The sequence below is a fragment of the Phlebotomus argentipes genome, unplaced genomic scaffold (assembly GCF_947086385.1).
Source record: "Phlebotomus argentipes unplaced genomic scaffold, Phlebotomus argentipes genome assembly contig_5, whole genome shotgun sequence".
Taxonomy (NCBI): Eukaryota; Metazoa; Arthropoda; class Insecta; order Diptera; family Psychodidae; genus Phlebotomus; species Phlebotomus argentipes.
In genome coordinates, this window is record NW_026776165.1 from 11,531,570 (window position 1) to 11,546,131 (window position 14,562).

Genomic DNA, 14,562 nt, shown 5'->3' on the forward strand with positions numbered 1-14,562 from the left:
AATGCCAAAACTTGTTGACAGTGAACGTAAAAAAGATATAAAAAAGAAGATGAAGAAGTAAAAAAAAACATTAAGTAAATAAAAGTATTATATGAGATTGAATTATAAACTCTTTAAACCAATTGTAATAAAGAAGAAGTGGTGGTGAAAAGCCCAAAAAAATGACATGCGATTTAATAATTAGTGGAGCGAAATTAAATTAAACCAAAAAAAAACCATAATGGGAATAAAAACCTAAGATATTGAGAGTAAAAAGAGATTGAACAAAGAAAAAAAAACGCGAAAAATCCTGACAGTCAATTTATATTATATTATTATACATTATACATTATATTAAAAAAGATGAAATTATAGATTATTGTATCATAATTATTAATATTTAAAGAAATATTGCAAGAAATAAACAATAAAGTAAAAATCAACTGTTTTGCTTCGCGTAAACTTGGTCAAAAAGCTCAGCCGAAGCATGTCAAATGTCACAGTGGAGACGCCTGGTGGTACGCTGTCATGATGATTTTGCGCTCTAAGTAACGTCAAAAGGGCGGTAATTCAGTAAAAACAAATGTGGTAAATTTCCAACAAATCATTTCACCTACTTTGCCTATCAAAGGTCACACCGAAGGCTAATTTCTCCCCCAAAATCTCGCTATCTGCTCCAATTGATACTCACATTTCGGTCGCTGTATTGCGGTTCTCAGTATGATGACCCCCTCGGTCGTGATCTATTTTTAACGCGCCGGGCTGTTGATTCTTTGTCTCGAGACTCTCTGCGCTGATAAGACCCGGTCAGAAATGTGGGAAAAATCGAGTTTTCGCATCTCGCTGTATTTCATAAACATTCCAATTTCGCGGTTCAGCGCCAGAGGTTAACGCGATTCCGTCAAAATGTGCCACACTTTCTGACCAGAGTTTAATGCACCCCTGCGTGACGTCACGCGGCGCAGGAGGCTCTGATCTCGTCATGGCGACAACAGTCCATGGATGAGGAAACGTGTGAAGTGAGAACTGCCGAGTCTGTGTCCACGTGACGCTCAAGAGAGCTAGAGAGAAAGAGAGCGGAGCATTGGCTGCACTGCGATTGGTGCGACGAGAGACGAGCCCCCAGAGCCTCTCGCTCCGTCTCGCTCGTGCGACAGCTGATGCAATACTGACATTTCTGGATGATCGCTGGCCTGGCTATCGGTCGTGGAAGGGCGCGCGACAGAGAGAGACGCGCGGTGTACTATTTTTTTTGTTGTTGTCACAGTGAATCCGCTTTTTTCTAACTTCACACGCGCTCGCTCTCTCGTGAGAGCGAGAGAGAGAGGCTCTCTGGTGGTCGTGACGTAGGCATTACTTCAAGTATAGGCGCATTGAGCAAGTCACCAGTTGACAAATCGGAGTCTTTGCGAGTAGAAGTGCACGATCGTGGCCTCCTCGATTTCTTCGGTCGCCCTTTTCCTTTGCGCCTCAGCAGTTCTGTGCCAATTTCTCCGTGCTTTTTGCACTTTGGTGGAAAATCGAGGTTAGGATTTTCTCACCTCTAGCGTGCCTTCCACACAGCACCAATTTCTGCTCGTGTGAAGAAGAAAAATGCCATATTCGCGTGTGTGATCGATAGGCGGACAAAGTATCGGTGGAAATCGACATTAGACAATTAACACATGATTAGATAACGTGCTCGAGTTCGCGAAATTTAGCGTTTCTCGTGTGAAGAAAAAAAAACATTACATTTTACTAAAATTCAGGAGTGAAATATAAAGTGAATCTTGTGCATCTCTTCTGCAAGCCATCATGACAGACTGGAGAACAGCCAACAGGTAAAAATTGCACAGTAAAAAATTCCATTTCATCGGTAATTTCCATCCTTTCCATCGTGATCTCTCTTTCTCCCCATCTTTTCTCATTCATCAAATACAAAGATCCGACGCGTTGTGACTAAAAAGAGAGGGAAATACAATTTTGCAGTTGGTGAGAATGAGACAAAAGATGACTGCATGATTTAAATACACGCACGAAAGTTGACCTTTCACAAACGTGTGACGCGAAGGTCACATGTGCTAAGTTTTCTTCGCGCATTTTTCCGCGAATTACAAAGTCCAAGACTGGGGTGAAAAAGTGCAAAAATCCCATGCGAAATAGGCAAAATATCCAATGTTAGCCAATTTTACAAGAAGAGATCCTATTTGTGAATTTATGTTGAAGTCTCACGTGGTTGCATCACACAATTAGGCAGCAAATTCAGCGTTTTGCGCGAATCTATCTTGAGCCCGCGAGGCGCATTAATATTTCAAGTTTCACAGTCTCGTCGCACTGGGTTCAAAGTCTCTCTCGCGAACACACCTCCAGAACAGTTGCGTCACGATATCGATAAGTTTTACAGCCGCCTTGAGAGCGTGACACTTGGTCACATTAGGGGAAATGTGGCCCAACAGACATCCATGTGATCCAAATATGAGCTGTATTTTCCTCGCTTTAATTTATTTAGCAATGCAGAGAAAATGTGCTCAATGTGTGTGATGCAACGATTTGACGCAAATTCTGTTGCGGCTCTGCTTTTGGCCACAGTGGCGCATTCAGGGGCGCGACTTTCCTCACACGAATCGGCCAAAGTGGCGAAAATGCGAAATATGATTCTCAGAATCTGTCTTTTTTTTTTACTATACATTCAACACTTTCTTGATTGCGTCTGGTATTTACCTTGAATTTTTAGTGCTGAGATGACGAGAAAAACATTAAATATGCTTCTTTGAAGTCTCCATGCTTTATTAACAAATTTTAGATTCAAATATCCAAGGAAGAAAAAACCTTTTTATGATTGATCAAAGTCAATCAAGAGTTCTGCAAAAACATTCTTTAGCTTTCTTTAATCATCCTGAGATTAATTGTAGTGTGGTCACTCTTGTGATCACAAGAGCTGACCGAAATTCAGCTTTTCTATTTTCATTTACATGAACTCTCATCTCAACATTTATATAATATTCTGGGAGAAAACATTAGTTTTCCTTATTTATAGCTAGTTGGTTAGATATTAAATATCCAGCGTGGTTTCTACTCTATTCTTCTAATCATAAAGTCCATTAGGCAAATTATCATGAATAATAAATAATAATAGTAATTTGATGTAGAGAAGAGTGTTTGGAAAGTGCCAAAAGAAAAAAGTGAGACACAATCGATAATCACGGGCACAAAGGTCTCCACATCTAAAAAGGATTAGTAGAAGGTAAAGAGTGTGACTCATGGGCACATTTCCAAGAAATTCTTCACTCATGATTCTTCGTCAGCCAGAAATTGCTGACGACAGAACAGTTTTTCTGCCTGCAATCCAGGCCATCAATCCACTATTTCTCTGTCTCTGCATGAGACGCCCGAATAGGCTCCCAATAGGACTGCAAGTGCAGCCCTGGAGCGGAAGAGCTTTGCTGTTATATGCAAAAGAAGTCGCTCTGCGGCTGACCTTATGCAAGTGCAGCGCGCTGTGGTAATTGATTTTTAATGTCCACTTGTGTGGTTGCAATTGAGATTATCGCGCGAGAGTGTGAATCACAATATTGATTGCTCGCGTGCTTTTGTACCCTCAACTTGACTTTCGGTCTCTCTCCGCTGATAACATGACACAGTTTCACCTATTTATAATCCCGCCACACATTCAACATCGCGATAATGGACAGTTCAGTGAACCGCACAAGTCCTGTTGCTGTCCATCCCAGTGACCTTTGTTGCCCTTGCGCGCCCAGTGCGACTCTGGCGGCTAAGCTTTTCAGCTCACCCGCGAGAAACAGGCTGTAAATTGCTCAAGAGATATCGACAGTGTGCCACATTTCGTAGTGTGTGACTAACTAGCTTTTCGCGGGCGCGAATGATGAAATGCGTCCAGCCAATTGGAGTCAATTGCCATCGAGGCGAGCCCCTTTCGCGCGTTTTTTATCTGCCATGTGTGTTTGCTGCTTCTATCGCACCAAATTTGCCATTGACGACAATGGCACATTGCGCGATCTTGACTTCCGCCTTGAGCTGCGAGCTTTGGGTGGTTGGAAATTTGGACGTCAATGTGCACGCCAATTGATCCCTTTTCTTCAACACCATTTGGGTGTAAACAAACCAATTGAAATGCAATTATGTTTGTGTTGAAGTAAAGCCCCACAATTGCGCATCGAATACACTGCGATGTAATTTAAATATCAATTTAGCATATATTCTCCAGCTCCGTTTCTGCCTCTCAGTCACTTTGCAGAGATTGAAACAACCTTGGGCGAGTCTTGGTGAAGGAACTTGTGAGATTCTGAGTGTCGGGTGGAAAAAATGTGTGATTTTGCATTGGTGCCGGTGGAAAAAAATATCTGCTAGAATCACATAGTAACTGGATTTTCGTCACCTGACAGAGAAACAGAGAGAAAGAGTGACTAATTAGTTGATGTGCGAGATAAGGCAAAAAAGGGAGAAAATAAGGTCAAACGAGAGAGCTTTTAAGTTAAAAGTTTTGTCAGTTTATTAAGTAGAAGAAAAACCCCCAAGTGTAGGCAAAATAGAGTGGAAGGTTCTGTGGAAAATTTGAAAAAACAACAATTCTTAATGAGTATTCATTGAATTGTTTTTGTGTCGCATAAAAATAAAATTGTTGGCAGGCGCAAATCAATTAAGTGGGAATGACTATGGGAAAAATGTGGGGAAATTTCACGCGGGAAAAGCTCTTCCAGTAAACACTCTGTGCAGTAAAGTGGGTTAAGTTGGAGAAGTCGGGTTTAAACTAGTTCTAGCCGGTGGCCAATTGATATCAATCTCCCTTTAGAATGTGAATCAAGGCATGATAACGCAGTTCCAGTTAATATTCATCACCGCGACTGTTGCGTGCGCGCAAAGGTCAACGGACAGTTGAGGCGATCGTCGGCCAAATCAATTGGACAATCGAAAGTGTTGGCCAACTTTCACGACAAAAACAACCGAAACAACATATGAAATTATGGAAAAGTCCTGAGATGAGAAGACACTGTCGCCAAGACGTTGAGCTCCAATTGACATGAATTCTCGCGTTGATTTGCGCCCAATTCACTTCAATTGCGCCTGCGGGATGTTTCCGCACAAAAACACACTTTGGTCGCGCACCATTGTTTTGATTTATATGTGCAATTTCCAGTCTGATACCTCTTTTAATAAATTTCAATCATTCACAATCAGCATCGCACTGAGAGTCTAAATTTAGACTCGAGTTGTGGACCTCTTTTGTCCGCGCACACAGAGATTCATTATGCGGACAAATAGACGCGGCAAAGTGGCCAATTTTGCCACATTTACGCTTTAAATAGACTACACTAGATTTACCAGAGGGTGTTTTTATATCTGGATTAGTAGTGAATTCACTTGCGGAAGTTCGCAGTGACGCGCAAGAGGCTAAATTCTTATCTTCATCTTGGATTTCCCTTTTTTTTACGCTCCCGAATAAAAAATTAATTTGTTCAGTGTTGTACAATTTCTTGAGATTACATTCAATGATCGCACAAAAGATCTTTGAAATAGCATTAGAAGAATCATGACGGGCATAAAAATAAACCATTAAAATTCAGTAGAAAGAGTTGCTGAAAAGGTGGGAAAAAACCACAAAACTATAAGATTCAATTTATTCATTTTGATATCACATGTTTTTGCTACCGATTTTCCTAGTAATAATTTTCACAGTATGACAGCACTTAGAATTTTTCAAGGGAAATTGAGCAACAGCGCGAAATTTCACGCGTGTGTCCCGTAAGGTTGCTTCTCACGCCATTGTGCTGGGAATCAATTAAACATCGAGTGAAAAATGCTACAAGATGTTGAATTAAAGCCATTAGTTGTTTCTGAATGGGAGGAAATTACAGTGAGAAAATTTGTAGTGCGTTGAAGAAAATCATGACTATTTTCATTGCCGCACTTTCATTGAGATCGCCGATGACAGAGAAAGGTAAACAAGCAATTATTATGCAAAAATGTGGGCTTTTGATGGTGGTTTTTAATTATCTGCACGCTTATGTACATAACAATAATGAGTTTTGACTTATGATTTTAGTTAAATTAAGACAATTAGGACTTTGAGATTCTTTCAAATACCTTCGTGTGTGATGAAGAATTTTATTTCATATTTTAGTTTTATGCTAACAATCGACTTTAACGTCTTTCTGCAAACGGAAGCAGTTGTTAAACTTTCGTCAAATAGTCAATTGTCGTCATTATTATGCGTATTCTTCAATATGACGAGAGCAAATCATTGTAAATGGTTAGAATTTTTGAGAAAAAATTGTAGATCTTCCAAAATAGTCAAGTGAATTACAAGATGAAACGTTAATGAAATTCTTCAACCTATGGAAATCTTTGTGTAATAATTTCGAGACCAAATTAAAGGCCGCGTGATGTGATTTCTGTACGTTTTACATCATGAACAGAAACCGCCTTATCGAAATGATAGTGAAAACTTATTGCATCTAATTTGTCTAGAGTAACTGACGACTGATCGCATGATTGATGAAATTGAGTACTTCTTCCATAGATAAAGAACCTGCAATCTTATGTGCAATATTTAATGGCATCAAATGCGCGGAGAGAAAACTGTAATGACCTTAATGACTGGAGTATTGATCTAGAAATAGCTGTGATACAAATTGCCTATCAATTTTCTGAGCTTCCATGCTTTTTTATTTGTGTGCTTCCCAGAAAATTGTGAGCACACTTTGTGTCACATCAATTAGGCGACAACCGTTGAGATAAGATTGATAATGTGGTTGAATATTTGCTGAAATGCTTATCAGCGCGACGTGATAAGGAATCATTAGAGCCGCACTCCGGAACACAACTATGTAAAAATGATTTGCAAGTGATGAAGACTGAGAGATTTATTGTGCAAGACACACTCCGCCCACACGTGGAAATCCACGAGTTGGCGCGTCACGCAGGAATTCCCCCAAAAGCGGCCGAATCGGAAATTTCACTCTCAGTCCAGCTGCCGCTCTCTGCTAAATGGTTTTATGGGTTTTATGCAAAGTTGCAGAACGACAGATTAGTTTAATTGCGGTTTTTTCGCATACGACTCTTATCACACAACTGGTTTTGCCATATATTAGATCACGATCAGGAATAATTGGGAGCAGAGTTCACGTGTTTTTCCATCGTATTACTAAAAAAAAAAAGATGCAAAAATGTTATTGCACGAGACACATGGATTCGTTCAATTAGAATATTGTAAAACACATCCAGTATTTCGCGGTTTTTTCCCAACCGCCGCACTTAATTTGCGAAATATCAATATCGCAATTATCTTGTCCCATATAGCAACATGATAGCATCTCTCTGGATCTATTCGAATTGATTCACGTGATAAAAATTCCAGCAACATATGCGAATAGTGCATTTTTTGACTTTGCAAATCACCCTGAAAACACTCTCGAGGTGACTTTCAGTGTCTGACTTCCCGAAAAGTGCCGCACAAATCCACGTGAGAAACTTCCCATAATACTCTATGCACTCTTTTATTATCATGTTCAATGGGGCATTTGGAGTGGGAGGGCGCATTGAAAAGAAATTCATGCTATTGATCTGTGACGTGCATTCGCGAAATTGTATAACGGCGCGCGCGATGTAAAAAGTGAGCAAAATCGCAGTGAAAAGTGCCTCAAATTTAAGGCCCTGCAATACACACACGCGCGCGCATTGAATTACCCCAACTCTGGATGATGGAAGTGTGTGTGCTTGTGGCTGGATTTTTGCACACAATTGTCGTGCGGATTAAAGCCTGAGCTCAGCAGTTGGCTGCTGAAGCTCGTCGCTGGTCGACCGATAAACTCAGGCTAATCCTCGCGGGGGCTGTTCAGTTGCTCTCCGGCCATTCAGTGGAGCGAAAGTGTGTGTTGGATAATCGGACACAGATTTGTTCTCTGGACAACAAGACAGAGTGAATATCCGTTGCATTGGGAGACAATCATTTCCGCATTAGTACACGTGAATCTGCGCCATGCGCTAGAATTTTTCCCGCCTTGGCAGAGAGAATCTGCCGCGAAACTTCTCCAGAGTGAAAATGTGCAAAAACTCTGCTATTGTGACACTAAATTGCGTTAGAAGCGAAAATATGTGTGGAAAAAGTCGATATAGTTTGCAGTAATAAAATTAATTTGATAATAAGAAGTTTAAGTGATAATTCAACGAGACCAAAAAGCGAAATTGGAAACTTTTTAAATACATTATCACATCATTTCGTAGAGACACTTTATAAGAGCCCAATAAATTGCTTTGTGTGTTGAAAACAGAAGAAACACATTTTTGCAGTTTCACCAGTGACAATTAAGAGACGATCAATTGTGCAAATATTTTATCTTCTCGCGTGAACAATAATAATATTTTGCTCAACTCTTGCAACATCACGGCATTGATAAAAGTGATAAGAGTGTGTTTTCCCATTGAAAAAAAAATAAAAGATTGTCGGGTGGAATTTCAAATATGATGTACATCTTTTTCCCAATAATCAAAATCTCAACTCCCGCGAAAGGCCGCCGTGACACAGAAAAAATGGAGATTTTATCACGATTTCGCGACAGTCAATCATATTTTACAGTGACTGAGAGTCACATTTCTGCCGTGCCGTGTGGAAGTGATAAGAGAATTGCGATAATGGAGACAAGCTCTCAATGAGAGGCCAATTAGAGGATTTTCTGCCTTTATGGTCGCAATCTCGCGTCTTTGCGACGCATAACAGAAAAAAAACACACAAAGATGTGATGTGATATTTCAGATGAGACGCTGATAAGGTTTTTTTTCTGCTCCTGTCCACGACATATCTCACGGATGAGATCAATTTAATTGGCAATTGTGTGACGAATTGGCGAATTGTTTTGTTCATCAATTTCCATACAGCAATTGCACAATCAGAAATTACCCACCAAGTCGTTGATTTCTCATTCGGAACAATTGCACTGTGAATTCAAGTCTGAAGCGCTCTTTTTTTCGCTGCAACATTCGAAAAGGGTTTATCAATACTTGTGTTGAGTGACAGAGGATTAAAATCTATATTATAATAAATTTATCCATGATATTAAGCGTCAAAGTGCAGAGAATTCAAGCGAGATTCTTCAGAATCAAATCATTTTGGATACTTTTCCACTGATTCGGTCTTGAAGAGAGTGCTTTGTTTCGCCTTCTAATCAATCATAAAATCTTCTCCAGAAACTACTCAATGTAACCTGTTGGAACTAAATCTCAGCCATAAATTATGGAAGCATTAAACCCGTATCATAAGCTAACACATATTATGTTAGTCCTTGACTTCTCAATGCTAGCAAAATGGAACACTGCATTCTTGTGGTCACTCAAGAACGTGCCCTGCTCTCCCCTACAAAATCACAGCACAATGTTGACGAAGAAATTTTCCACTGCATGTGAAAAGTTTATCTAATGAGATCAAGATCCACATTGAGGATGGCAGAAAGTGAAATGCAATTGGCGACAATATATATTGTTGGAGTGTTCATAACGTATCACTTTTACTCCCTTTTGTGCTCCCGCGCATTTTATCGTCGCGCTGAGGAGGCAAACAGACTTGAGTGTGTTTGCACAATTATCTCAACAAATTCTCCTCTTCTCGGTGGATTTTCTTTTATTGCTGAGACACCCCAAAAGCCTCCCTCGTGGTCAAGAGATCTCTTGTTTTGGACTGTGGAAAACACCCATTAATCTCTGTCAATTGAATGGATTTTTTACGTTGGCCAAATTTCATGTTTTTGGTGCAAAAGCTATTGCAGATAATTCGTTGGAAACTCGAGATGAATTACAGCCCATGATTGATAAATTGTTTATCACCTGTCACTTCAATTACCTCCAATGATAATGTTGGCATTGTTACCATATAAACCCCCTCGGTGACAATCTCTCGAGGCAGTCGCGCAATCACCTTCATCCGCAACCGCTGGGATTGATCGAGTTCCCGCACCTGGAAAAGTGTTCGTGAGTCTTGTGCAGCAGAAGTGCTAAGAATGTGGACTTAATTCCCTTTGCATTTCTCCCAAATTAAATACTAAGCTTTAACCTATGAACTTCTGTGGAGGAAATCACATTCTAGAAATGAATATTTTAAACAATTCACATCTATTTCTATCCTATATTTGACGACGAAGATTTTATCTCTGCTAATTCGTCTCTATTTCGCAGTTTCTCCTGTATTTCGCACAAAATCTGCAAACGTGCCGAAAAAAAAACTCCTAAAAATGTGACATTCTAAGCTATTCAAATTTATACGAAAGTGACCTTTCCTTGTCTTTTCCCAGAAATCACCTTCTTCAGCTTTGATTTCCTATCCTTTCGTCATCTGCACACGCGCCACCATTTGACCCGCCAACAATTCACAATCACGGCAATTTTCCTTGATTCCGCGAAAGCCCTTTCCTTCCTGTTAATTCTGCGAATATGAGAGGTGCTTTTTTATCAATGAAAACATCTTTAGCAATTCAGAGCACGTTCAAGGCAGATTCTCAATAGAATTTTATGTGTCTGGTGCTTTTGAGAAAAATTCACGATTGAAAATCCGTCCATGAGAAATGGCAAAAAAGTGTGTGCGCGCGGCCTTCCTCGGGTTCTCCAACCGGTGTGTCTAATAGATTAGCCGCAGATGTTTGTGGGCAAGAATCGTGACACAATTGTAAATGCAATTGGCATAAATAATCGGCGCAATTAACGACGTGTGTGTAGTTGATTTGAAATTCAACCCGACAGAGGAGGAAGAGTTTTAGCATATAATGTTCAATGCACTTTTGACCCCGTCAATTTGGCTTGGGGACTTTGTAGCTTCTCTTCCTCTTGTGTGCGGCGCCCCAAGAAAGGGCTGACAAGTTCTCTTCCTTCTCCCACCACTTAGACCACAAAGACGAGCGAGAAGAAAACTGAAGTGAAGTGATAAGAGCCAAGTCACACAACGACTTTCAGCTGAAGTGATTAGAAGACAATTAGCGTCGTGAAGTGCAATTTGATAGCGATGAGTCGCTTAGTGGAGAATCTCCTGATACTGGGAGGAGTGCTTATTGTGATAAATAGTCATGCTCAAGGATTTCTAGTCACTAGACAAGTCGAGGGGGAGGACATCTGTGATAGGTACAGAAGATCTCGCGCCAAATGCCCAAGAAGATTCCCATGATAAATCTGTCATTATCCACTTGAGATCTAATCATACTTTTCTGCACTCTTTGCAGTGAAATTTATTGCCATGGACCCCTTCTGGACACCATCCAGATGGCGCATCTCTACAATGACTCCAAGACTTTCGTGGACATGAAGCTGAAACAGAGGCCAGAAGTCACGCTGCAGCTCTTCCAAGAGTTCATGGCGACGCACAATCAACAGCCGACAAGGGAGCAGATTCTCGGCTTCGTGGAGGCCAATTTCGACAAGGAGGGATCGGAATTTGAGCCCTGGACCCCTCTCGATTGGCACCAAAACCCAAAGTTCCTCGAGAATGTGCAGGACCCGAAGCTGAGGGAGTTCGGTCGGGATCTCAATGATTTGTGGCTGAAATTGGGCAGAAAGATGACCAAACAAGTGGAAGAACAGCCCGAACTGTTCTCCATCATCCACGTGAATAACCCAGTAATTGTTCCCGGTGGACGATTCAGGGAATTCTACTACTGGGACTCGTACTGGATCATCAAGGGACTTCTCTACTCTGAGATGTTCTCGGTAAGTAATTGAGATCATCATTGTTGTTTTGGCATTTATTAACACTCTCTCGTGCCTGGATTTCCTTTGCAGACCGCCAAAGGGATGCTACAGAACTTCCTGGATATCATCGCGACGTTTGGCTTCATTCCCAACGGCGGACGTGTGTACTACCAGAGATCACAGCCACCGCTCCTCGCTGGCATGGTCAAGGCCTATGTGGAGTTCACGGGCGATGAGGAGTTTGCCATCCAGGCAGTTCCGCTGTTGGAGCATGAATTCAACTTCTGGCTCAACAATCACACAGTTCAGTGCCTGGGACACGACATGTTCATCTACGGTGACAAGTCCCGAGGACCGCGGCCCGAGTCCTATCGCGAGGACGTGGAGACGTCGCAGGACTTCCCCACGGATGCGGCCAAGGAGGAACACTACTCAGAACTGAAGGCCGCCGCCGAGAGTGGCATGGATTTCTCAAGTCGCTGGTTCATCGACGAGGCGGGCACGAACAAGGGCGATCTGAGGAATCTCAAGACGCGCTCCATTGTGCCGGTGGAACTGAACGCCATCCTGTTCTGGAACGCCAAGATCATCGCTGAGTTCTACATGTTGGCGCACAATGTGCAGAAGGCGTTCGAGTTTGAGAATCGCGCCACACAGATTGCCGAAGGTGTTCAGGCGTGCTTTTGGCACGAGGACATTGGCGCCTGGCTGGACTACGACTTGATCAATTCACGCCGCCGCAACTACTTCACGCCCACAAATCTCTCGCCGCTGTGGATGCGCTGCTTCAACGAGGCGCTCGAGGCCAACATCACCGAGAAGGTGTTGCAGTACATCGACAAGGAGAGACTCGACGAGTATCCTGGTGGCGTGCCCAACACCATGGAGCGCACTGGTGAGCAGTGGGACTTCCCCAATGTGTGGGCGCCCATGCAGTACATCCTGATCGCCGGCCTGGACAACCTCAAGGATCAGAGGGCGAAGGATTTGGCGCGCAGCTGGGCCACAAGGTGGGTTCACTCCAACTACATCGCCTTCAATGACACCCACGCCATGTTTGAGAAGGTGAGTTTCTGCTCTCCGACACAAGAATACCGAAGGACAATTGAGCACGCATTCTCTCTTTTGCAGTACGACGCCGAGGAATTGGGTGGTCATGGCTCTGGTGGTGAATATGATGTGCAAATCGGCTTTGGCTGGTCCAACGGAGTGATAATTGAGCTCCTCGACAAATACGGAAGTGTTCTCTCAGCGCCAGGTTCGAAGAAAAGGGATCGTAGTGAAATGGAAAATTTCTTGTAACATCCATCATGTCTCTCATTCGTTGGCACACACAAACCCACAGGTTTATCACAATTTCCATTTCTATGTTTGCTTTTGTATAATTTGCGAATTGCGGCGTTGCAAGCAGGCAAGAAACACGCATCATCGACAAATTTTTCACGCATTTTCAATTCAGTTTCCTTCATTTTATCAAAACGCTTTTTCTCGTCCAACATTTTTCATTTTGTGATTGTCGTGTTTTATTTCTCTGTAAAAAGTGCTTCCGTGTTGTCTCTTTTTGCTTACTAGTGTTGTTCTTGTTTTTTTTCTCTCCGCAGGAAAATTCTCTGCAAAGTAGATAATTGAAAAATTGTCCAGACTGGCCGTTTTTTCCCTCTTTAGATTGTGGAGACGACAAAATTGTCTCCCATAGTGTTTCTTGCTTCTGTGACGTGTTTTTTTTGTTAGTCGCACAGTGTTCGTTTTTTTGTAAATTGTCAATCAGCAATTTTAACAAGTTTAACGAATTACAAATCGCGATAAAACGCGAATGAATTGATTTCGCCAACAACATGATTGTCTCTCATTTCAGGTTCTTCGTCTTATGGATTGAAGCCATTAAGTGCCTTTTTCATTGCCACTGTGGCTCTCTTTGGTACAATTTTGTCGAGGATTTTCGGGTGAGGTAAATATCCAGCGAAGATTCGTGCAGAATGGATTCGGCATTAAAAAAAATCTCCCTGATTTGCAGATGAAACTCCACCGTGATTTCATGACTGAGTGTTTACTGCATAAGTGCATGCATTTATGTGCCAGTTCTCTTCAGAGGGACACACTAAAATCCTCCACATTTCTTCACAAAATGTACACAATGAAGGAAAAATGGTGATAACAGGGAATATTATTGTAACAATCAGTCGATATAGTGACACGTAAAGCAAGATTACATTGAATAATCATATCACAATTTATAAAGAATTTAAAAATAGGCATTTTAAGTTTGATTGTTTGTCTTCTCGCAAAAGCATAACTTCCCAAAAATGTATGTGTAAATATGTAAGTTTAATGCAGTGTTTCCCTCTTTGTTTTGTCTATTATTATTTTCAGCTTTAAAAGAGAAATTTGTACACCTTGTCATATTTTTTTCTGCTATAATACTTGTGAAATAGAATATTTTCTTAGGTGTTAAATATTTTTACACTCAATTATACAAGAGGACGAGATAGGAAAACCCACACGCGTTTTGTGACAATCAAGAGAGGCATGTTGAAAGTGTAGTTGTTAATAAAATTGTTATGAGCATAAGAATGCGAGATTAGAATTTAGATTAATTTTATCCCTCCCAGTATTAGATGCTAAAGTGTAAATAAAAATGAACAAGGCGAAGGGTAAATAGAGAGTAAAATAAAAAGAAAATTTCTATTTTAACTGCATGGAGTTATCTTGCATCCCTCACGATTCACCCGGAACGGTTTTGATAGAGCTCTTCTCTCTTTTTCAGTGCTGGAAAATCAATTGCTGTGAAACTTATGAACGGTAGAAAGCAGTAAAGTATTTGAATTTTTGAATCAATTTTTGAGATTTTCATATTTTTTTTTGCATAGCACAAAAATCTCTTTCAAGGAAGGATAACAGAAATTGTAAATAATGATGTATTTT

The 14,562-nt window shown here is 41.1% G+C and overlaps 1 protein-coding gene across 10 annotated transcripts; it reads left to right on the forward strand.

The window, feature by feature from the left end:
- The first annotated feature begins 1,369 nt into the window (after nucleotides 1–1,369).
- Nucleotides 1,370–14,526, forward strand: LOC132256253 (trehalase). 10 transcript variants are annotated; one of them, XM_059752558.1, is made up of 7 exons: nucleotides 4,206–4,428; nucleotides 10,844–11,076; nucleotides 11,175–11,658; nucleotides 11,731–12,705; nucleotides 12,772–12,898; nucleotides 13,496–13,583; nucleotides 14,405–14,526. In XM_059752558.1, exons 2-7 carry the CDS (start codon nucleotides 10,961–10,963, stop codon nucleotides 14,451–14,453), a joined length of 1,839 nt encoding a protein of 612 aa, XP_059608541.1. In that variant the 5' UTR covers nucleotides 4,206–4,428; nucleotides 10,844–10,960; the 3' UTR covers nucleotides 14,454–14,526. The 10 variants fall into 10 exon arrangements, 9 of the variants coding, with proteins under 9 accessions (XP_059608547.1, XP_059608541.1, XP_059608540.1 ...); XR_009468211.1 differs by lacking the exons at nucleotides 4,206–4,428; nucleotides 14,405–14,526 and adding exons at nucleotides 7,753–8,383; nucleotides 13,655–14,276 and having other exon boundaries at nucleotides 12,772–12,985; nucleotides 13,496–13,588; XM_059752557.1 differs by lacking the exon at nucleotides 4,206–4,428 and adding an exon at nucleotides 7,753–8,441.
- Nucleotides 14,527–14,562: the final 36 nt, after the last annotated feature.